Genomic DNA, 24,979 nt, shown 5'->3' with positions numbered 1-24,979 from the left:
CCTGACGACTCTATTAAATATTTGCCTGTTGTATTTACACACGTGTTGCTCTTTGTTCAGGGCTTTATTGTCGAAGCTGTCTTTTCTAAACACATTCAAATTCCCCGCAGGAATTTAAGACTTATAATTCCAGCGATATATACATATTTATATTAAAAACGAAATATTTTCCAGTTAGATTTCAGCAAGTGAAGAGAAGCTAAGGAGCAGCGCCAGCGTCCAATGATTCAGTTGAGCGCTGTATCATAACACTGTGTATGTATTCCTGAAGCCTACCGTCCCGCATCGCACTTTCTATCACCCAGAAATTGGGAAGGACACTTGAAATGTACAGGAGTTGAACCCTTGGCAGACAGACACTTGTAACTAATTAAGTGTTCCGACTGCTGCAGCTGAGTGTATAATTTACAGCCCATCCAAGCGCAGCGAGGTCTGTGAATAAAAAATCTTGTTTTTATCTTCATCGACATCTCAAAAGTGAGTTTTTCGTTTTTACGTAGCTGCGCCTTTGCCGCGATTCCCTCAGTTATGGTGCGAAATCATCATCGTGTGTGTAGTAGTCGTGTATCTGCGTGTCACTCATACAACAAGTTCTCTAACATGATGATGTAGTGATGCTGCGCGTTTTCTGCCGTGGTTTCGCTCCCGCTAAGCTCGCTAGCCGCTGCCTGGCCAACCCCCCGCAGACGCCGGGCGGGGAGCACAACAACCCCGCTGACGCACAGCGCGGCTGTGCAGCGGGCCGCAGAGGGGCTGGGCCGCTCCGCCATCGCCGCGAGTCGCCGGCGTCTCTCGCACCGCACATCCCTGCTGTGTGGAGGTGAACGCGCTCGGGGGCCTTTCCACACCGCCGGGGAAAGGAGGTGAGAACGGTGCGGAGCGGAGCGCTGCGCATCGCCGGGGAAACCAACAACAAGAAGAAGCCAGCCAGGCAGGCTGCTTCGGTTCAGTCGCTCGCTCGCTGTCGTTTCCGTGCTTTCGGCGCGGGATCACCCTGCTCCCCCCAGCAGAACCCACCCGGCCGGGCCTGTTTATCTGCAGAATGCGTTATCATTCCAGGACCAGGGGCACGGCGGCGGAGAGCATCTAACGCCGGGCGGCGCTTCTCGGTGACACATGTGCGACTCCTGCGTCCCCGCCGGCCGCCTCGCTGGACGCCAGGCTCCTTCCTCCCCGAGCGACGCGTAGACGGACGGCATCGTCGTCGTTCCGCGGCGGCAGCGAGGTACCGCCAAGCATTTCTGAGTAAAAAAAGGGCGCCTGTCACGGCAGACTGATTTCAATCGTTCACAAGCAAGAACAAGAGCTGCCGACTTCAATGCTCGATTTCGAAATCCCGGTACTAGCAGCGACGACGACGTAATAGCGAAACTCTGTCAAAGACTGGGCTTGTGTCTTGTGGGCGAATTACAGATAATCAGTGTCGTTTATTATTATTATTATTATTATTATTATTATTGTGACACGCGTTGACAGCCGCCTTCAGAAATTCTACACGAGCTGTGAACAACCGACCGGGATTAGAATGACTTTTCACGCACTTTTCGGACGTCCAGGGGACTCACATGAAACAGCATTTATTTTCTCCGGGTTCCCTAAAGGAGGGCAGTAAGACGGGAGCTCAGAGCGGTTCGCCTCCCGGGGGTTTCTCTGCGGTTTTTCAAGCGGTATCGAAGGTGATCGAGGCATAGCGGGGCTTTAGCGCTTAACTGAGCGATACAATTTACATCCCGCTGCGCTTCGGCACCCGCGCGGGCCTCTGTCTGCTTTCCACAGCACTGTGTTACTTTTGAGAAAAATCAGATGTATACAGGAGCTGCGGCTTTGAAGTGTTGCGATGCACTGCGTGCAAGGAGACACGTGCGAGGTATGTCACCATGTTTCCCTCCGCAGGGGAAGGTGAGGCCACATGATGACGGGCCACGGAGATGTTTGCCCCCACCTGGACTCCATAGGGGAGGTGACCAAGGAGGAACTGCTGACCAAATCCAAAGTGAGAATGTGCACAGGGAAGCTTCCCTTCTGCGGGGAAACGCAAACATCTCGTTCAGGTCTCCGGCGAAACGACAGCCTGGGTTTCGGAGAAGGTCTTGCCGAAGCCTTTAGTTTCCCGTCAAAGAGTGCTTTGTGCACCGTGGACCCAACGCTTCCGGCGGAGATGGAATCCATCTTGTGCTGTAGAGAAGCCGCGCTCACTGTGAGGAGCAGTGGGATGTTCTTCCGAGATCCAAATGAGACGTTTCTTCATCTGCTGTAGAGATTCACGTTTGACGTGTTGCGTTCCCAGTTATTCATTTAGCAGGCGCTTTCCACCGAAGCGTTGTACGACCCCGAGAAAACAAGTGCGTTGCACCAGCAGAAGGAGAGATATGGATAGAGACACGCAATTCTCGAAGTATAGTCGCTTAGACCAATACCACGGTTTAACGAACAAACGCTGCACAAGTGGACGCAGATAGAATCGTAAACCTTGTTCAGGTATGGGTGGCTGTATTTTTACTTGTGAAATGCCTGTAGCTTCGGTAAGTGCAGTACAGCCTTGTTCCCAGCAGAAACAAAGGAGTGCTCCGCTGGTGTTGCCTCCCCATGCACTGTTCTGAAAGTCATTGAAACCACTTACACTGTATTGCCAATGTTTGTTTTCACACTGGGAGAATGTGAGCCATTGAGTCCATCTTCCTTAAAATGAAAAGAATTTGTGGAAGATGCGTCAGCACTTGTTTTTATCCTACCCGGTGTGCTGCACTGTACCATTAAAATGTTAGAAGATTGTTTATGAGATGTTACACGGTTTATAGCAGAAGTGTAATTCTCTTTCTGTCTCTCTTATGTTAAAGGGAGCATGCCAGTCATGTGGAGCAGGGGGTCCCAACCTTTGGGCTTGTCTGCAGGTAAAAAGCAATGCTGGGTTTTCTAGGTTATAGAAAAGAGATATTAGTCCTGGATTAAGGCCAAGTGCACACAAATGGATTTTAAACCTGTGCTTGCTTCCTGTCTGATTATTACCCATCCATCCATCCATCCATTTTCTTTCCCGCTTGTTTTACTAGGGTCGCGGTGGTAACAGGGACAGCAGAGAGGCCCAGCCGTCCCTGTCCCCCACAACTTTCTCCAGCTCAGCCCGATTATTATAATAATAATAATAATGTTAAATGTGTGGTATTGACATTGTACTACTGTGTTATCGATGCTTAACAGCTGCAGTATTAGGAAGAGATATTTAGAGTAACATTTTGCTAATATGAGTCTGTACTCCTTTAACAGAAGGACTGTCCTTACGTAGGCTGTGGAGAGTCATATTCGGATCACAGCACCTTGCACTCACAGGTAGGTTTGGTCGTTTGCCTGGAAATTCACTGCTGCTTCGACATGTTTTCTCCTCTGTGGGAGAACTACAGCGCAGATGAAAGTTAATCCAGATTTAAAAAATAGGTTCATTCCAACTCGGGTTCAGCACAAAACATTAATTTATTTAACGCCGTTGCTTGCCTGGATTCTCTCCGTTGCAATTACTCAGGTTAAAAAGCACAACCTGACCGTGAACCTGACAACCTTCAGGATCTGGTGCTATGTGTGCGAGAGGGAGGTGTTCCTAGAACAGAGGCCTGTGATGCCTGTGCCTGCCTATCACCACTGCAAGTCCCCAGAGCAGGTGAGACACACTGTTGGGTCTCTTAATTTTTGTTCATGTACGCTATATTGAACTTGATGCCCCTGTGCAAGCACTCCTGTGGGAATGTTTTTGCTTTGAGTTCATAAGCCTTTGCCTTGACTTCTGTTATTATTACTTGGCTGCACAGCTGAAACTTTTTCTTATAGTGAGGTATGTTTTAAAAATACCGATCGTTTCACTGCTGTAATTCTGGCTAAGTTCCTTTATCAAGGGTTTTACTGAAAAGCTATTGCCAAGACTCAAACAAGCAACCTTCAGGTTGCAAGGCTCTGTCCTTTAATGGTGTTTGCTGCACTGTTCTATTACATGTGTTGTTAGAAGGTAGAAGGAAATGCATTCAACAGCTAAACGTTAGTTAGACTGGCATTGTTTTTAGTTTGTTTCATCATGTTAAAGGAAACTGCTGATTTAATCTTTTTTTCTGGATTTCCTAGGAATCAGTGCCTCACACAGGAAGTCACCCTCTGAAGCCTGTGCCAATAGCTGTGGCAGACGACGAGGAATCAGAGTCGGAGGAAGATGAGTTAAAACCACGAGGTAGCATAATAATACTATTTCTGTTACCACTCCAGTCCAACGCTTGAGTGCACGCACGTACATAAAGGAAGTGTTGCCTGTTCATTGGGCAGGAAGTGGTTAAGTGAGTGCATGATTTGAAATAATGCCTGTGCAAATTAATTTGTTATTCAGTTTACTTTGTTGTAATTTTGAAGTGATGCTTGCTTTTTAGTCTACTTACCTATTAATATAAAACTTACTTTTGATTTAACCCACCAAAACCCTGGAGCTGCTTTGTGATCTTTCTCATTTACAGTTAGCAATAATTATTCAGTCTATTTTTTTATTATTAGACCTATTGGTGATCTGTCGTCTATTGTTATCATCTAACAACCATTTACATTCTCATCAAGCTGAAGTTGCTTCAAAGTTAGTTATCAAGCTGAAGTTGAGCTGACATCTGAAATTGTACCCAAAATCCTTTTGGCCAAAGGGCTTACTGGAATGAAGAATATTGGCAACTCGTGTTACATGAATGCTGCCCTTCAAGCTCTGTCCAACTGGTGAGCATGCTGCTAAACTTGCTTTACTGCTTCTTTAAATTGTGTTCGGATTGGTAGCTCATCCAACTGTTCGTGAGACAACATGTTTTTAACTGTGAGGTGTGTATTACTCATCCCCACCCAAGCCCACCGTTGACCCAGTTTTTCTTGGACTGCGGCGGTCTGGTTCGTACGGACAAGAAGCCTGCGCTGTGTAAAAGCTACCAGAAACTCATCACTGAACTGTGGCACAAGAAAAGGTATGCTATAATTACTAACTGGCCTGTTGGCCCTTAATAATAAGCACTCCACCTCTATGCCTTACAGATCGGATAGAATACTACACCAGAGTATCACGGGATCTGCTCCGGTGGAGGAGACTTAGTTACTTAAGTTAAGCAAATGAAAGGTGATTTTCTGGGCTATCACTTCATTTCAGGATCTGGAAATAAATGATGGTAATAGACATTAATATATTTTATTAATTGAAATATATGATTAATTACTTATAAAAATCCCTAGAATGTTTATTAAATCACTCACTGATCAGGGTCCGGAGGCTATCTCAGAATGACTGGATGCAAGGCTAAAGGGGTGCACCCTGGATGGGATGCCACTATACACATAGACAATGGATGGTGCACAGCCACAGGTGCACAAACAATCCGGGCTCTTTAGTCTGACAGGTTCATCTAACCTGCATGCCTTTGGACTGTGGGAGGAAACCGGAGCACCCGGAGGAAACCCACATAGACATGAGGAGAACGTTGAAACTCAACACATGCCGACCTGCAGTCCAGCCTATGCCTGAACAGTTCAGGTGCTGTGAGGTGGCAGTACTACATGCTGTACCATCTTGCTGCCTGCCTTTTTTTTTATTTTTATTTTTATTATAATTGAAGTAGAAATGAAATATAATGCACGCATTAAAGCTACACTGTAATTCATACTGTGGTTCTGACCATCCGAATCTTTTTCCTCCTTAATTTAAATGACGTTTAGCATGCAGGCTAATTTATTAGTAATAAAGACAGTAGACTGCAAGTTCAGACAAAGTAGATGCCTTCTTACTCTTTATGCTCTTAATTTTTTTCCATGTCAAAATTTGTTTTTTGCTACTGTTTTTGACCTCCAAGGCATCATGTGTTAGATGGTAATTTCAGTGATGTACTAAGTGTAAGGGTAATAAAAGTAGCTCCAAGGCACCGTACTTTAACTCCAGCAGACAAACGAAAAATTCAAATTCAAGAAAAGTCTGCTGCAACCTTAAGAAATTATTTGCGGGTTTAGACAACAACATGATTGTCTTGAAATAAAATTACATTTTTCGGGACTTTCTGATTTAATAGGCAATTGAGTATACTTAGGAAAGAGCAGCCAAATGTATGACAGTAAGAACTTCCCCCTTTTCCCAGGCCCAGTTATGTGGTCCCAACAAGTCTGGCTCATGGAATCAAGCTGGTGAACCCCATGTTCCGAGGCTACGCCCAACAGGTGGGGCTAACATCCTCCAGGCCAGACCCATTGACTCCCCTTTCCACTGCCACAAAGAACTTATTAGTTACAGTTTCCAACAAGTTCTCTGTAAAGACTAAAATGTGCAAAAGAGTGTAGCTTCAGATTGCAATTGTTGTTAGGATGCAGATGTCAGTATTGCGAGAAGACCTGATTCCTAATCTTTTGCTGTTAACGTACATTATTGCTGTAGGACAACTTTTTCGCTAAGGGGTATACAGTTGTGGTCCAAAGGGGCTGAAATTGTGCTGGATTTAGAAAGCACACGTGAAAGTTCAGGGTATATGATATACTATCCGGCTAAGTAACTCGTACTTTGACCAGCACAACCTATGGCCCGAAATCCACCCATTTGACCTACGAGAATTCGGCATGGAAAATTTCATTGGCTACTCTTTGGTTTTCGCTGTATTATTTTTTTATTTATTTTTTTTTTTAAATGTTTCCAAGGACTGAGTTTGGAGAGGAAACTGTCTTGTTACATTGTGTATAACTAATGGTAAACATTGAGGTAATTCTATCTATCTCAATGGGATTTGGTTATTTTAGCATAAACGGGTCTCTCTTTTGGGGCTTGGGAGCACATCAAAACTTTTATCATTGAAACTTTGCTAATTGCTACTTGGACTAATGAGTGTTTGTGTTACAAATAATTTTTTTTTTAAGGAATGCTTTACCTTCGTAAGATTGGGGAAGACTCTACTCACAAGTGTATTATAGTGAAATAATTGTGATATGTCTTCTGGGTTTTTCCTGTTTAACTGCCCTCCCTCCGTGGTCCACAGGACACCCAGGAGTTCCTGCGCTGTCTGATGGATCAACTCCATGAGGAGCTAAAGGAACCCCTTCCGGAGATTGGCGTAGGTGATGCATGCGAGGGAGATGAAAGGCGGGATGGCGACCGCAGTCCATCGGAGGATGAGTTCCTGTCCTGTGACTCGGGCTCCAGCAGTGACCGAGGCGAGGGGGCTGAGGGTCGCAACCTTGGTGAGGCCGAGTTGCTTATACAGGATGAGTGCACCAGTCGGCCTGGGGCTGGGGGTATTTCGGAAAAAGAACGGCTGAAGGAGCGGAGGGTTTCAGGCTCTCCGCTACGCTGTGGATCCCAGGAGATGGATGAAGATGCAGATGTGGACACGGCAGCCGATGATGGTGGTCATACCCGGAGCCCTGAGGAGGAAGGCGGGATGCCTTCAAATACTGCACAAAACCGCAGCCAGAGCACCCCAGGTGTGTGACAGGCAGGGCTTTGCTCATGCTTATTCTCGCTGTTTATTCTTCTCTATTCACTCGCATACATTTTTTTTTTCCCCCCCCCCCCCCCTCCTCTCTATTTTATCCTGGTGAATGTTTTTACTTTGTATTATTAATGTTGTAATGGATGAACGTGGGTCAGTTCAGAAGTTCTTTCGGTAGAATTCAACATCTCGCAAGCATGAATTTGTGATTTGTGTGGCTTTGCTGTTTCAGAGCCCGACAATGAGTCCTCCATGCACTGCACCTCCTCTCGCCCATGCAGTCCCACACACATCGTGCAGGAGCTGCATCCCAAACTGTCCAGCAGCCCCCAGCGCTGCAGTCCCCTGAGGTCTGCAGGGGCAGCCTACTCTCTCAAGAAAGGTTTTTCACCCTTTTCATCTTTACTGTTACTTCAGTGACAAAGTTGTTGTTGTTTGTAAGGTGTTACGAACCCCTGTCTGCTTTATATTCTTGTCTTGATTCCTTCCTTGACAGCCCAGCTTTTACCTGGCGCCAAAAAAAAGAAACAGTGGCGGTACCACAGCGTGATCTCGGACACCTTTGACGGCTCCATCCTCAGCTTGGTACAGTGCCTGACTTGCGACAGGGTGAGTGACCCTGCCTTTAGGTCCTTCTGGTCAGGCTTCTTGGTCTGTAACAATACGGCTTATCCCGTTATGTCACCTTCTGTCCACCGAAGGTGTCCACCACTGTGGAGATGTTTCAGGACCTGTCCCTTCCAATCCCAGGGAAGGAGGATTTGGCCAAGCTTCACTCCTCTATCCACCAGAACCTCCCTGCCAAGACAGGGGTCTATGCTGACAGCTATGCGTCACAGGGCTGGATCTCATACATCATGGACTCCATTCGTAGGTGAGGTGGAGGGTAGGCATAGCTGACATTGTGTGTGTGTGTGTGTGTGTGTGTGTGTGTGTGTGTGTGTGTGTGTGTGTGTGTGTGTGTGTGGTTCGCAGACCTCTAACTCCATTGCTGTCCCTGGATCCTCAGGTTTGTGGTATCCTGCATCCCCAGCTGGTTTTGGGGCCCTGTAGTCACGTTGGAGGACTGTCTTGCTGCCTTCTTTGCTGCTGATGAACTGAAAGGTGCGAGTATTATGGCTAATATTTTACTGCATCTTAAACATACTGCTACAGCGGATTTTCCCTCATTCTGGTGCCTGTACCACTGGTAGAGAAACACTGCTCATGTATACCATAGTGTAAGTGAAATGTTCTATGTACCATATACCATGAGTGAAACACTGATCAAACTTGTGTAATTAAAATAACAGAAATGAACTTTTAGTGGAATGTATATTTTTAATACTTTTTGATATTTGCATTTTTTTAAATGTTTTGAAGTTAATAGTGATGCTTCTTGCGTTTTCTGTAACCAAGAAAGGTTCATGCTACTGGCACAGTGGTGTTGGCAGTGTTGAAACAGCAAGGCAGCTCTCATAGAAAAGCAGAATTTATTCTGCAGAAAGGGAAAGCGCAGCATCAAGATCTTGTATCAGCACTATCTTTTCAGCAGTCATTTATTTAAACAGGAACTATGTACTTTTTCCTGAACTGCACAAGTTGCATATCTCTGGTTGGTGACGTTGCAGTTAAGTTTAATCATAATGTCACTATATTTACTTTATAGTTTCTGTGATCTGTTTATTGTTTTACCCTTGTTTTTTCCAGGAGACAATATGTACAGCTGTGAAAGATGTAAAAAGTGAGTGAAGATGAACAAACACCTGTCAGAGCAATTTGATGCATTGATCAAGATGGCAGTATTGCTGTAAAATGCCCTCTTCTATACCATGTAACAAGAATTGCTGTTCCTCAAACAAAATCTGAATGAGAGAACATTCTACATCTGACCCCTCCATACATCATAAATTATAGTATTTTTCTAATCTGTTCACTTGTTTTTTCTTCTTTTTTTTTCTTTCTCTTTGATTCTTCAGATTGAGAAATGGTGTTAAATACTGCAAGGTTCTTCGGCTACCCGAGGTTAGTGTTTCTTGTCTTTACTGCTTCTATCTGTACATCTTATCTGTTTGTGGTTTATTTAGATTCATAGCAGTTGCAGGATGCACTGTTCCACAAATTGATTTTTCTTAAGTTTTAAGAAGCGCTTAAAAACACTTAAAAGCAGATTAAAAATAACTACTAATGTAAGGGAGTTGACAAGGCATGCTATAAAAGGATTGTCTATGCCAACAGGTTTATAAGGTTTTGTCTTGTTTTTTTTGCTGCTCTTCTCAGATTTTGTGTGTACACTTGAAGCGCTTTCGGCACGAAGTCATGTACTCGTTCAAGATCAACAGTCATGTGTCATTCCCACTCGAGGGACTGGACCTCCGGCCTTTTTTGGCCAAAGAGAGCCCATCCCAGATCACAACTTATGACCTCCTTTCTGTGATTTGTCACCATGGTACTGCAGCAAGTAAGGGTTTATTGGTGTTTTTTAGTCACGATGTTTATACAGTATACATATATATACATATGTGTATATATACACACATATTCTTGGTGCTTGGCGATTTACTGGTTCTTTCTTGTTATTAATTATGGGACATCTGTCTGGTGCATGCGAGTTACTTTATGCCATCAGCAAGGGTCACATTTCTTGTTCAGTAGGCAGTCAGTCCACTTTTTTGTGTGACAAAGAAGGGCATGAATAGTAGGAGTACATCTTGGTTGTCCTCAGCTTCCAGCTAGGCATGTAGCCAAGGTGCACAGCTTAGTCTGAAATAGAATGGCTATCTGGGGCAAAAGTTATGGGAGGGGGGGAAAAAAAAAAAAAAAATTAAAAAATAAAATAAAAAGGTAGGAGTTCACAACTCCAACAGCAGGGGGCAGTATTTAGTAAATTCTAAATAGTAGCATTGCTCACAGTACCATTTGTAGTTTAGTCTTTTTCTCTTCTTTGATTAAAATTCAGGTGGACATTACATAGCCTACTGTCAGAATGTTATCAACGGTCAGTGGTACGAGTTTGACGACCAGTATGTTACCGAGGTACACGAGACGGTGGTGCAGAATGCGGAGGCCTATGTGCTCTTCTACAGGTATGTTCAACAAGTAGCTAATGTGTTTTATTTTTGTGTGTGTGTCGCCTGCTAATTATAACTACAGATGTGAATTTCTCACACTTCAGGTGATTGTGTTTTTTTTTGTTTTTTCAATTTATGCGTGTGGTCGATTTCATGTCTCATGTATTTCATTGTTTACAGGCAATTTAAACAGGAATGTTTGGGGTTAGGGTGCGGTGGCGCAGTGGGTTGGACTGCAGTCCTGCTCTCCGGTGGGTCTGGGGTTCGAGTCCTGCTTGGGGTGCCTTGCGACGGACTGGCGTCCCGTCCTGGGTGTGTCCCCTGCCCCTCCGGCCTTACGCCCTGTGTTACCGGGTAGGCTCCGGTTCCCCCGTGACCCCGTATGGGATGAGCGGTTCTGAAAATGTGTGTGTGTGTGTGTGTGTGTTTGGGGTTAAAAATGGGACAGTTCTTATATTAAATGGAAAAAAGTGAAATAAAAACCACAGACAGGAGAGAAGGAGGAAGGCAACAAGAGACCAAAAATATAGAAATAATACAATTGTAAAACAATGAACAACCATTGCAGTGGTTAGAGCTGCTGCCTTTGGACCCAGAGGTTGCCGGTTCAAATCCTACCCCCTGCTGTAATACCCTCAGTAAGGTGCTCACCTTGAATTGCTCCAAAAAAGTACCCAGCTGTATAAATGGGTAAATAACTGCAGTTGACTTAATGATCTAAATTGGACGAAAAGAATCAGCTAAATGAATAAATGTAAATAACCTTTGAAATCTGTAAGTTTGGGTAATCCTTGTATTAATTTTTATAAAGATTGGGGTTTGGGAAATTTTCATTGCTGGTTATTAACATGTAGTTTATCTAATCTGTTATGTGCTAAATAAAGTTTGAGATTTCAGAAAAAGAAATGGAGATGAGCAGTTGAAAAGCAACTTGATGGGCTCAGTGGAGAACTTGGCGGCTAATGCGGTCCTCCTGTGTTTGTGCTCTAGGAAGAGCAGCGAGGAGTCTGTGAGGGAGAGGCAGAAGGTGGTGGCACTAGCAAATCTGAAGGAGCCCAGCCTGCTACAGTTCTACATCTCCAGAGAGTGGCTCAACAAATTCAACACCTTCACGGAGCCGGGGCCCATCACCAACCACACCTTTCTGTGCCAGCATGGAGGTAGGGCCAGCCCTCTGGGTCACGCTGTCCCGCACTTTCCTGTCCACTCACTTGTAGGATTTCGCACCTTATTACATTTTATAGCGCAGAAGTCATGTTGTGTGGCTTTAGTACTATGTTGCTGACATACTTGCATTTTATTGCTAAACAGGAATTCCACCTAACAAATACCATTATATTGATGACCTGGTGGTCATTCTGCCTCAGAATGTGTGGGAATACCTCTACAACAGGTAATTTTGCATATTTTTCTTGGCATTACCACATTGCTGCTGTAATTGTGACAATTGCTCCACTGATTTGAGTAGACGTGTTGCAGTAAGTTACTCTTCCCTGTTAGATCTTTGCTGAATTTTATGTGGGTCATACTGCTTTATTACACGTAGAGTACGTCTATCTCGTTACGTGCTTTTTCTTTGTTCTCTTTCTTTGCCAGGTTTGGAGGTGGTCCAGCTGTGAATCACCTGTACTTGTGCTCCATCTGTCAGGTGGAAATTGATACCTTGGCTAAGCGCAGGAAGGTGGAAATTGACACTTTTATTAAGGTGATCTACATGTTTGGGAAATCACGGAGTATACCCAAGCTTTTATCTAACTGGTCTGGACCACAAATATAAGTGGCATTCATTTTCAAGGGCAATTGGCAGGACAGTGGTTAAGGACATGGTAAGCTAGAGAGAAGGCCAAAAGACCTAATATTGTATCCTTGAATAAGTCACTTAATCCGAGTTGCTGAAACGGAATATTTACCTGTTAACTTAAAATTTTAACAGGTATTTTTTTTTTTTTGTGTCAAGATGACAGCATTAATAATACAGTAAATGAGCTTTAGAACAGCTTCAGTGAGAAGAGCAATACTAAAAACAGTTGATTCAATAACTAAATGTGTTTTTAAACTTTATTTTTTTTAATCTTCATTTTATCTTTTACTTTGTAGCTGAATAAAGAATTCCAGGCTGAGGAGGCTCCAACCGTTATTCTGTGCATAAGCATGCAGTGGTTCCGTGAATGGGAGAGCTTTGTAAAGGGCAAGGACAACGGTACGTAGTAGGGTGGTCATCCTTACTAATCATTTTATCATTGGTATTTGTTGCATGTGTTCGTAATTTAAAATACATTTCAAAGTCGGTTTTGGTTATCAAAATAAAGCATTAAAAGTTTCGCTCTACAGGGCGGCATAAACAAATTCTTGTCTAAATGTCTCTGCACTATGACACTAAAAACGACAGCATTAACTAGCTGATAGTGCAAAATCCTTTAATGGATTGAAAAATGAAACTGCTTCTCTCCCAGTAATTGCTGACTTGCACATTATACACAGTGGATTTTTGACTTTTGCTGTGGCTGCGCTTGTTCCTCTACATTGCTGTGACAGATGTAATTCTACTAGCAGAGTTTTTATTTACGTTCACAGCGTTTGACTGCTCCTGCAGTTTGATAGATATGGAACATTTGATCTGAGTTCACCCACTCAATATAGACATGGCAGATCCAAAGAAGGATTCTAGTGTAAACAGTATTGCATTCCTTCAGCTGAAATCTATCTCACACAAATGAACTATATTGTCTTTGAAGAGGTAGCAACTAACAATGTTATTCAAGAGAAATGGCTGCATTGCAACATTTGGAAACTGTCTTGTCTTTAGTGAAAATTTTATATGTTCAAGATCAATGAAGGAGGAAGTATGTAATCTCTTGGATGTATTATCAGTTGGAGTCTTAGCAGCAATAACTTCAGCCAGGTGCTTCCCATAGCTACTAGCCTTGCAAGTCTGACAGTTAGGAGGAATTTTAGGACATTCTTGTATACGGAATTGTTTGTGTTTCTGTAGGGGTAACATTAGGGCTTGAGCTTGATCATTCTGAAATGTAGAAGTTGTTCTCTTTAAGCTGTTGTCTTTTATTTACTCCATTGTTTGGCGCCATTGTCATACTACAAGACGAGCTTCAGACCACAGATAAGACATGCTGACATTATGTTGTGTTATTTCCTGACATGACCTGGAATTCATTGTTCTGTCAGTGATTGTAAGCTGTCCAGGCCCGGAGCCAGCAAAGCAGCCCCACGCCATTATGCTCCCCCACAGTGCTTCACAGTTGGGCAGAGGTTTTTGGTATTTTTTTCAGTAGCATTGTGGGATATTCACTTGGTCTTTGCAAATGAACATGGGCAGTGATGGGGTGGTTTTTTTTTTTTTTTTGGAGCAGAGTGGTTTCCTGTATGATAATCTTCTTTGAACACTACTTTTGCAGAAACATTCTCAAAGATGTTATCAAGTGCAGGAGATGCCTGCAGATTTTTAGCTGTTACTATACAGCTCCTTGTCACCAACCGGAGCATTGTATAACATGCTCTTGCAGTGATCTTTATGGGATGCCCCTACTAAGGGCACTAGCAGTGATGCTGACCCTCTACCATTTGTATTCTGTCTACCTGACTGTGCACTAATGGAGACTCAGGTTTTTAGAAAAGCTTTCATAGTTCTTTTTGTGGTTGAGCATCTCTTCTGGGGTCTTCTGTAATCTCCTTTTGATTGGAAGACATTGTGTTTCACCAGATTTCTGTTGTGAAGAGCAGGTAACTGAGCAGGTAACAAAACTGAGGTATTATTTATTCCATCCATCTTCCATCCCGCTTGTCCTAGTAGGGAGAGCAGAGAGGCCCAGCCGCCCCTGTTCCCCGCAACTTCCTCCCGCTCAACCTGGGGGATCCCCAGCCGTTCCCAGGCCAACTGTGAGATATAATCCCTCCAGCAGGTCTGGGGCCGACCTCGGGGCCTCGTCCCAGTTGGCCGTACCCGGTATACCTCCAAAGGGAGGCGCCCAGGGGGTATCCTTATCAGATGCCCGAACCACCTCAACTGGCTCCTCTCAATGTGGAGTAGTAGTGGCTCTTCTCCGAGTTCCTCCTGGATGTCCGAACTCCTCACCCTGTCATGGAGAGTGAGTCCCAGCACCCTGCGGAGAAAACTCATTTCAGCTGCCTGTATCCGTGATCTTATTCTTTCGGTCATCACCCAAAGTTCATGACCACAGGTGAGGGTAGGGACGTAGATTGACCGGTAAATGGAGAGCTCCCCCTTCACCGCTACAGTCCGGTACAGCGACCGCATTACTGCTGCCACTGCTCCCAGTTTGCGGCCGATCGCAAGCTCCCTTCTCCCCTCACCCGTGAACAAGACCCCAAGATACTTGAACTCCTCCACCTGGGGCAAATGTGGAGTGGAATGTATTATTTATTAAGGAAGATTATTCAAACTCAAACTTGAATGCCAGCTCGTTGATTGGGAACTCTGTCACCAATTCCTTCTCTTCTAGAGGCTCATGTAATTGCCTGATTCTCGACCTTGATTTTGGTCTTTAAACAATATGTTCAATGAAGGTAGGACAATGGATTGTTTTGTGTGTGCCATTTAATCAGATTGTTTTTATGTAATTTAATTTATATGGTTATATGATATTTCAGAAGCTGTTCATGCAGAATTCAGATAATTCTAAGAGGTTCACAAACTTTCCCTCACGACACTAGGTAGTTGAAGAAGGTGGTTGAAAATGGAAAAAAGGTGGTTTTATCTGTTACCTCCTTATGAAAGTTGTGTGAAATGGTTTGACCTGATTAACAACCTTGGTGTGAGTGCTGACAATGAAAGTTTTTTTTTTTTTTTTTGCTGTAAACCTGCAGCGAATAGCTGTGATTTGCTTTGTGAAAGAGAAGATTTACTTAGATCATACATAGACCCTGGGATACACAGTATGTTTCCTCTGTTGTTTCAGTCTTGAGTTGGGCTTCTTTTGTCTGTTGAACTGCCTTGATTGAACTGTTTAGAGTGTTGAAATAAGTCAGTTGCTGCTTGGAGAGTAGCAGCCTACACAAAGGCTCATAAATAGGCCTTCAAGGAGAGCTTGCTACTGTTTATTAATTTCACCACTTAGAGTATTCTCACTTCAGTAATTGCAGGACAACAATGTTGATATTAAATTATCAATAACAAAATTGATATTCAGATGTAAAGTGACAATTTTTCTTTGGTCTTTTTTTCTAATTATCAAAAATGACTATTTCCCAAATGAAACCTGCTGAGTGTGCAACTCCTGATGAGTTGGGTGCTTTGGTAAAATATGCAGCTAAACAGATAATGCAGAGCAAGGCAAGAAACCTATACATTTTCATCAGGATTTCTGAACAGACCTTAGATGTAAAATTTAAGATGGAGTGTTTTATTGTAGTAGCCACTGCAGCCATTAAATGAACCATGTAACATGCACATATGTAATTTATTAATCTTCCAACTCTCTCTTGTTTCTCAGAGCCTCCAGGTCCAATTGACAACAGCAAGATTGCCGTTATGAAAGGAGGCCACATACAGCTCAAACAAGGTGAGTACTTACTCCAACAAGTAAGTTATCACTGATGTTTCCACCTGCAGTCACTTACCTTTGACAATCAATGGAAAAATGCACTTTTTCTGAATCTGAAAAGTGTTAACAGTTGATCAATCTTTCTTTACAGCAACATTATCTATGTATCTTTCTTCACTATGAGAGTGCAATATGAGGCAGGCATTTGAAACCTGATATCTGTGAATCTGATTGCGATGTGTGAGTGTTTGTTTCTGACAGCGCTAAATGTCTCATCATTCAGGGGCGGACTATGGCCAGATATCTGAAGAGACGTGGCAGTACCTGCTGAGCATCTATAGTGGAGGCCCCGAGATTGCTGTGCGGCAGACGGTGGCTCCAGCTGACGTTGACGCACTCCATGGCGAGCAGAAGATCGAGGCAGAAACCAGAGCACTCTAAGGCGTAGTGGTAGATAAGTGAGTTCCATGCGTCTGTAAGTCAGTCTGTTTAGAACCTGCTAAAAGTTGACACTTGCATGGAAGTCAGTTTCCAGCCAAAATGGCTACCAGTAAAATAGCACGTTGCTGGCTTATGCACACAGTCACGTCTGTGGGTAGAGCAATGCTGCTGAATGCCAGCAAGAATCAGATCAATGGATAACATTTCATGTGACACATGTCATAGGTTGCCTGATTCAGCCATTTGAGAAATTGCATTGACAGCTTGGCTTTAGTTTTAGCCCTTGCCAGTGCCTGATACCAGATGTTCTTGGAGAAATTTTCATGCTTCACATTCCTTTCTAGCAGAGGAAGTAGAGGGTGTGGTCTAAGGGATTGTTTTTCTTATATATATATATATTTTTTTTTTTATCATAGTTGAGTCAGTATTACTTTGACTTCCTTCAATAATACTTTGATCCATTTATGTTTGATTTAAAAAATAACTGTTGAAGTCAGAATGGAATTTGTTTCCCAACATTCTTTTTTGTTTTCCTTTGCAGGATGTGCCCTAAACTTCACGGGGACAGGTGGTACCAACTTTACACCATGTTGCAAGCACATTGTAATGTACTGGTGTGTCACTTTATTACCTGTTTATGAAGACATAGTGATAATTATAAGTGTAGAGGTACTATTTATTGAATTATGTGAAATGAGTAAGGTTTAACAGCAACCCTCCAGGCCTTTCAGGGAGTGGTAAGGCAGACAACTGCTGCAATGGATGTCGTGTTTTGATGGTATCATCTGCAGATGCCCACTCAAGCAAACACTTCGGCTGCACATTTGTGGCAGGGTGGGGTGATGTGGGGAGCAGCCTGAGCACTAGGTGCTTCTTGACAGCTGTGTTCGCTTTGCAGAGATCTTCACCTTAAGAAGCACGCATACAAACCAACGAAATTCCCGTTTGAAAATGAACTTTTGAATGTTTTACGCGATGATCCTTTTTACCTGATGGATTGTAATTGGGAGGGAAAATAGATTCAGTCCCCACAATATTGCTTTCGAGCTTTGTGATGCATTGCGTATGTTTTATGTCTCTGTATTGTTTAATAGAAAAACAAAATAGAACCATTCATCCCTTGAAACAAGAGGTAGCCATTACCATGAGCAAGGAAGTGCTGTTCAGATGCATTCATCAGTCATCTGACTCTGAATTTCATTTCCATTCATACTCTTGCACATTAATTTTGCTTCCACAATGACAGCCACGCAGGGATTAAAAAAAATGCATTATTGCTTCCTAATTGTGAAACTTTTGTGGAGCTGCTACTTGTACTCTACGGCAATACGCACAGCTTGTTGTATATTTACTCTCCTTTCATCCTCTAATGCTTGAAGGTAAATGTTTGCGTATTTTCATTTTGAAGGTTAACAACCCTTTTACTCTCTCTGTCACAAGAAGCTTTAGAGTGGAGTATAAAGGTTTCATGTTGGGCTGTGTGTCGCTGGGACTGCAGGCTGCTGGAAAAGCAGTCCCAGTTATGCACTGGCCAGTTGGCTGCCTCCTCCTGTGATGCATGACTCCAAACTCCACACTGCAGCTGGGGTCTAGCCAAAATTGCAGCAGTGTTCACTAATTTGTTTTTGCTTTAATGTAAATTTGCGAATGCTGGAATGCTGAACAGTTCCTGCAGTTTTTCAGTTTATTTTCTGTCCTGGAATTTTCCACCTAGTATGTAATTATTGTTTCTAGTATCTATCAGGAAAAAATTCTTGAGTTCATTGTACTCATTATTTAGCAGTGCTTGCAATCGTCCTTTCATCAGTATGTGTTTCCCTAAGACAAAGCGGTTATGTTTACACTGCAGATGAGCTATTAGTGTGCTCAAAAATGCTCCTTGTGGCCTTTTCACAGTGGATTCTTTTCTAAAACCCTATTCTAGAACTTTTTTCTTTCAAATTTTCCTCTTTCAGTAATATGTGTTAGTTTGGATTCACCAGGTGTGAAAAACTGAGGTGCGAGGCTTGACATCATTATTAAGCTCCTGGTTTCTTGCTGCTGCAGCCATAGTACAAGTGCAGTAGTTAAACAAAAAATGATCAATAGCTGTTTTATGGTTCTTACAACTGGCATTAAATCTAATCTAAAACAAGTATAAATGGGGAGAACATTTATTTATTATAATTAAGAATAAATATAACATGTATGTTTTGATTTTTTTTTTTTGGAGAATTCTCTGTATTTTTGTTACTTGTTGGTTTTTATCCTGTGTGTGGCTTTTTTCTTGACTAAATTAGCTTGTTAAAGGTTATAGATCAGTCTCTACTCTGTTGGCACTAAAAGTGACCTTGTATTTATTTCCATGAGTAAATTAATAATGAACAGGCATCTTAAGATTTGTATGCTTGTTTATTACATTTTTCCACATTATAAGAGACAGAAAGCAAATGAGGTGGTGGGGGGGGGGCTTGGTAAAAGCAGCGCTGTCTTAGACAAAGTTCGTAAAATTCACTTTGAACTTTTTGCAGTGCCCCTCTTTGCATGTTTGCACAGCTCACAGTTTTGCGGTTTTGTGATGGTGGTGCGTAAAGAGTCTTTACACAGTTGTATCAGTAATCTGATAAAGATCTGATGTCAGGCTGTGTTTGTCCTTGACCTCCTTCGCAACTCAGTTTATAATCCTTCACATAAGTGTGTTCAAGTCAGATTTGTTATTTATTTGATAATTACTTAATTTAATAATTATGGAAATAATTACATGAAGTAAAAAGAGGGATAACATTTGTTTGAATCAAGACAGTCTGCCAATGCCTGCTGTCAAATGTACTGCTGAGAATGGTACGCTTGCCATCTAAGAATAGTGAATGATAATTTGTTTTTGATAAATTGAGCACAAAAGGCATTTTGGTCTTGAGTAGATTAGCACGATACATAAAGAGTTTAGGTAGTGGTGGATTCATATACTCTCTTCTGCAAATTTTAAAGATTAGACTACAGATATAAGTGATGTTTATTTTATGAAGGAAAAAGTCCACCATTCAGATGAGTGTTGTTCAGTGGCAGATTGAATAGAGCTGCTGTTTGAAAAACACTCTTGGCTTCTTCATTCAGACAAGCCTTTGGGATGTTTTGAAGGGATGAGAAGTTTGAATGAACCCTCATGTTTAAACAGTCTCATATTCTCAGTAAACAGGAAACTGAAAAATGAAAGTCAGACTCATTCTGTAGGTCAAAGCCCACTTTACTCCAACTTTGTTGAAGGGTGCTGGTGTCTTGGGAGATGCAATGTAACTATGAATCTTGAAAAACTGATAAAAGAATGTGGTTTAACATTTAGGTATCTCCATAAGTAAGCTGTTTGAGTTATTGTATTAATATGCAAAAGCTGCTTGTGTAATCACAGCAGTGTCTCTAAAAATTGTGATAAAGTATGTGGCTCAAACTGTGATGGAAGACCTTGTTGCCGACCTTTGATGGATTGCTGTTTCAGTTTAGGTGACACAAAAAGAAACCAGGAAATTAGCAGTGCTGTGAACAGCATTTGAAGAGAGAACACTGGGAAAGACTTTTTAAAGGACACCAATGAAAGTAATTTTCTTCATCTGCAGATGTTCTACTTGTTACATTTTGCATCTGGAAATGGGTGTAAAACAGCACTCTTTGTGGAGAAAACACTTGCTGTAGTCATGTATTAATTCCTGTTATATGGAGCAATTCTCTTGAAAATGGCCTTTTATTAGATTGTCAAGTCTAACTAGGAAATCTGTATTGAAGAACCTACTGCATGTAGCTGTAACGTTTGTGTTTGGATAGATGCGGAATTGTTTGTTACGGTTCTGGTCAGTGCTTCTCTGTATTATTGGGTCACAAAAAATAAGCAACGGAAAATAAGACGACAAGAATAAATTTGACGTGCGTATGTTCATTAAGTCCTCGGTTCTCATTGTATGTGTTCAAGAGTGGTTTTGCTACTCTTATGAGCAATTTTTCCAGTGGTGTTTAAGTGCAATACAAAAATGAAGCTTGAAGTACACAAAGGATGGGGTGGCACAGCAGGTAGCACTAGTGCCTCAACTCCTGGACTAGGGATTTGGGAACCAATTTAATCCATCTCAGTCTGTGAAGTTTAGTTGTTGTTGTTTTTGTATGTTTTTCCTCCAGGTACCCTGGTTTCCACCCACAGTCCAAAGACATGCTTCAAAGGGATTGGTGACTCTAAAATTCCCTTACTGTGTGTATGTGTTAGTGAATGAATCTGTGTGTGTGATTGCCCTGCAAAGGACTGGCATCCCATCCAGAGTGCACCCTGCCTCATGCCCTCTGCTTCCAGTATAGCCTGCATGCCACCTGGACCATGCGTGGGGTCTGGGTTTTGAAAAAAGATGTACGGATGGAAAACGCAAAGAATTTCACATTTGCTTTTCAGTTTCAAATAATGTTTGTTATAACTGTACTCTAGGTTGTAACATTTTGCAAAGTTTAAACAGGTGACTGGAGTCCTTAAAAGTGGTTGAAAAGACTTGCTTATCTAGAGAGAAATCATTGAAAAAAATACAATAAATATGAATATGCAGCTTTCAGTAATTACTTCAAGATTTTCCTTGCATTAATGAATTTAATCTGAGATTTGTTTGGATTTGAATGAGCTGTTCTACATGTTCCTATCAAAAAGCCTAAATGTCATCAGCATACAGGCCTAGAGTTGCATTTACATTTATTTATTTAGCGAATGCTTTTCTGCAAAGCAACTTAAATTGATTCACTTATTCATGCAGCAGGGTAGTTACCACAATTTAGGGCAAATATCTTGCTCAAGGGTACTACAGAAAGAAGTGGGATTTGACCCTGTAGCCTTTGAGTCCAGAGGGAGCGAAATTGGAAATATATCCACAGAGATGGAGCGAGGGCTCAAGGTCAAACAGTTCCAATATGTCACAGGTATGATCACGTAGCACTTTCTACTAACTTCCAGAAGGGAAGCTGAGATGTCCTCGGGAATATCTTATGGAGACACAGCAGAGCGAGGTAGATTCTGTGAATGAAGTTGAAGTTTTGTTCCTGCATGCTGAGGGACAAAGGAAGTGCACACATTGGCCAGTACGGACATTTAGCATCTGCAGGTGCCCGTTTGTAATGACTATAAGACAAGTCCAAGTCTTGTTCCCAAGTCTCCCTTAGCACATCAAAAGAACCAGCACCAGCATTTGATAAAATGGCATATAATGCAGAAATGATGTCCGCATGGAGTTACTGATGTTGAGATTTTTCTCAACTTCATGTCAAGAAAAGGATGTTGATATTTATAGAAGCCTGTGTTGATCAAAATAGTTTTTTAGGAGGTTAACACACAATGACTGATCTGCAAATAAATATTATATATCCATCACCCCTTTAGACAGCCATTTCTGGAGCCAGATTTGGCAAATAGTTGGGGGAATCTGGGTTGAGAGCAACAGGAAACCATAATGATACTGTTCAAGATCCCCAGGTGTCTCTTAATATCTCTCCAAACTAGAAGATTCTTAAATATAACTTTTTTTTGGGTAAAGATGCTATCTTATCAAATTTCTCAGTGTTTGGTACAGAAGCCCCACCCTCACCTTTCAGACAACGAAGTTTGGAGAGCTTCATCTGACCTTTTTTGTTTCAGATAAATCTAGAGATTAGGATGTCTATTTTAAAAAAGTAAGAGAGTAGACATTGGAACAGGTATAATAGCCAAAGTAAAACATTCATCCAAACAACATTAATTCTAGCAAATGTTTAAATAGACAAAGGGGTGAATGAAACCAGCAGCTCAAATCACTATACTACCTGTTACCTTTAATTACACAAGCATTGCTTTTAAATAAGAATGTAATTAATATGAATTGAAGTTATATGCGTTCAGGTTATGTCTCCTTTTCTTAATGTAATGCATAAATTGTACTTTTGCTGAGATGTACGTTGCTTTGGACAAAAGTGTCTGCTAAATGAATAAATGTAAGCTTAAATGTCATAAAAATGACATTTTTAATTAATTTATGTTCCTCCTGTTGACTTCAGTTATCTTCAAGAAATCCTTTGAAAGGAAAGGAGTTCTGGAAGTAGAACTCCAGGATTTAACTTCAAAAACTTGGTTTATGTTTAGTCATTTAGTTGACACTTTTCTCCAAAGCAACTTACAGTATACTGTTGTACTTACAATTACCTATTTATATGGGCGGGTAATTTTACTGGAGCAATTTAAGGTAGGCACCTTGCTCAAGGGTACTAAAACTGGAGATGGGATTTGAACCTGCAACTTTTGGGTTCAAAAGGCAACAGCTGTAACCATTACACTACCAGCTGTGCTCTTTGGTTTTTGGGTTTAACGGATACTCTGTCACACGGTATAAAAAGTTACCATTTGTTTTTACTTGCATTTTTACAAGTCAAGTTGTGTATGCAAAAATATTCAAGAAAATGGCCTTAGAGTGGGTGATTTTTTTTTTCATAAATTTATGGGGAAGTAATAGAATCTTTCACGAGAAAAGAAAAAACTACACTACTTTCCTCCGAAAAATGGATTTTGCCATTTGACACAAGCTGAAATTTCTTTTTCCTTCTCTTTCAGTGTATTTGGAACATCTGTCCAATACACTGATCACTTTACACGACTCATGTTGCAGTTCTGACTTGAAAATTAAGCTGATTGCAACTAGTGAATCTGTTGCCAAGTGTGATGCATTTATCGTATCAGAATGTACCGGGATCTGGGTACAGACAGTGTATGTTTTCCGTCATTTTCTGGTACATTTGAATTTCAGTAAATATCAGTGTACTAAATCCTGCAAGCCTCAACAGATGACACTGTATGATGCATAATCTCATAAGTTACTTTAGTGACATAGTCAATACAGCTGTGCCAGGTACTAACTCCTGGATTTACCAGAAAGCATGAATGTTCTTCAGCTGGCAGAATGAAGCCAAGGATTGCTTTTCTGCTGTGCGCTTCTTATGCAGTCCACATTCCTTTCCAGGTTGTCTGCCTTTCCAAGAACACTATCCATCATATACAGACATACAGGGCTCCAGGACCCTTGTCTATGCCTGTGGTAAAGCTGAACGTCTCACTTCCTAGGAAACATATGGAAAACACTGCTGAGGAGTTATTCACGTGTGTTTGGTCGTACCATTGAGCGTGGCTTCTGTGTGTTTCAGTGCCAAGTAAAGTTTAAAAAAAAAAAAAAAAAAAAAAAACGCTTAAACTGGCAATAATGAAATTCTTACACATTAAATTTCACTAAAGAGCACGGGATACACATTCATGAGCGGAAAGGACCATCAGTGTGGGCATAAATACATTTACATTTATTCATTTAGCAGATGCTTTTCTCCAAAGTGATGTACATCTCATAGAAAATACTATGTGCGCATTACATTAGCAGAAAGATATACTTAGATGTAGACATGTGATTTTAAAGCACAGTTAGTTTGATAAATGATGATAAATCACACACACACACACACACACTGGCTGAAACTGCTTGTCCTGAGCGGGGTTGTAGCGAGCTGGAGCCTAACACGGTGCAAGGCTGGAGGGGGAGGGGACACACCCAGGATGGGACACCAGTCCATCGCAAGGCACCCCAAGCAGGTCTTGCACCCCAGACCCATCAGAGAGCGGGACCTGAACAAACCCGCTGTGCCACTGCGCCCCCCATGATAATAAATATTACATATAAATGTAATTTATAGATAAATGATAATAAATATTGCAGAATTTCAGAAAAAAATGATTGCAGAAAAGACAGACACAAGTGTTTTTGATAGACACTAGAAACTCTTTACCTAAGGCCACAGTTCATTGTGAGGGTTGATTACACATTTTTATAGATATACAATTACAGGTTAGGGTCAGTGTTGCAGTGCTCAGACTTGGAGGTGAGTAAATCACAGTGTACGTAACTGCAGATTACATCATCATGACTGTGAAATGCAGACAATGCATTAAGACGAACAAGTACTTACATCTGTTTTCTGGGAGCTGTCACAAGCATGTGTCTGCGTCTAACAGCACCCCTGGGTCAGTTCTGAAGACTTCATTTCAACGAAGCTGCTTTCTTAGGGGCTTTTCTAGATGCAGAAAAAAACGAGACAGAAAACAGAGACATTTTCTATCTTTTCTTGGGCTTTTCCTTCCATCATGATGGCTAATGAAATGGATAGCATGACAGTTCAACAGGAAAGATTGGTGCCTCACAATTCCTGGGCCATGAAGTTTAATGTGAATTTCAATCTGTCTCAGTTTATGAGGAGTTCACATGTCCTCCATGTGTTCATTTGGGTTTTCTTCAAAGACATCCATTTCAGATTATTCTTAATTGCCCTTAGTGTTTACGGTATATGTGTGTGACTGAGTGTGTGTGATTGCACTGTAATGCACTATTGTCCCATCAAGGGTGTACACTGCCTCAGACCCTATGTTTGTGTGTTAGGTCCACTGCCATCCTGTATTGGACAAACAATGAGGATGAATAAATGCACAATCCTTAATAAA

At 41.9% G+C, this 24,979-nt stretch overlaps 1 protein-coding gene across 7 annotated transcripts; it reads left to right on the top strand.

The window, feature by feature from the left end:
• Nucleotides 1–20,629, top strand: usp20 (ubiquitin specific peptidase 20). Of its 7 annotated transcripts, none has more exons than XM_018740463.2 (26): nucleotides 1–255; nucleotides 1,060–1,225; nucleotides 1,894–1,993; nucleotides 2,838–2,891; nucleotides 3,265–3,327; nucleotides 3,518–3,652; nucleotides 4,108–4,210; nucleotides 4,665–4,734; nucleotides 4,860–4,973; nucleotides 6,129–6,207; nucleotides 7,014–7,458; nucleotides 7,699–7,848; nucleotides 7,963–8,075; nucleotides 8,168–8,340; nucleotides 8,476–8,570; nucleotides 9,156–9,189; nucleotides 9,425–9,470; nucleotides 9,726–9,906; nucleotides 10,405–10,531; nucleotides 11,507–11,676; nucleotides 11,828–11,909; nucleotides 12,113–12,221; nucleotides 12,614–12,716; nucleotides 15,985–16,053; nucleotides 16,319–16,493; nucleotides 17,018–20,629. In XM_018740463.2, the coding sequence occupies exons 3-25, from the start codon at nucleotides 1,910–1,912 to the stop codon at nucleotides 16,474–16,476; spliced, it is 2,757 nt and encodes a 918-aa protein (XP_018595979.1). In that variant the 5' UTR covers nucleotides 1–255; nucleotides 1,060–1,225; nucleotides 1,894–1,909; the 3' UTR covers nucleotides 16,477–16,493; nucleotides 17,018–20,629. The 7 variants fall into 7 exon arrangements, with proteins under 7 accessions (XP_018595979.1, XP_029108566.1, XP_018595977.1 ...); XM_029252733.1 differs by having other exon boundaries at nucleotides 654–1,225; XM_018740461.2 differs by having other exon boundaries at nucleotides 1–477.
• The last annotated feature ends 4,350 nt before the right edge of the window (nucleotides 20,630–24,979 follow it).

This window comes from Scleropages formosus, chromosome 6 (genome assembly GCF_900964775.1).
Source record: "Scleropages formosus chromosome 6, fSclFor1.1, whole genome shotgun sequence".
In the NCBI taxonomy this organism is placed as follows: domain Eukaryota; kingdom Metazoa; phylum Chordata; class Actinopteri; order Osteoglossiformes; family Osteoglossidae; genus Scleropages; species Scleropages formosus.
Note: the sequence above shows the minus strand (reverse complement) of the source record. Positions and strands in the feature narration are given on the sequence as shown.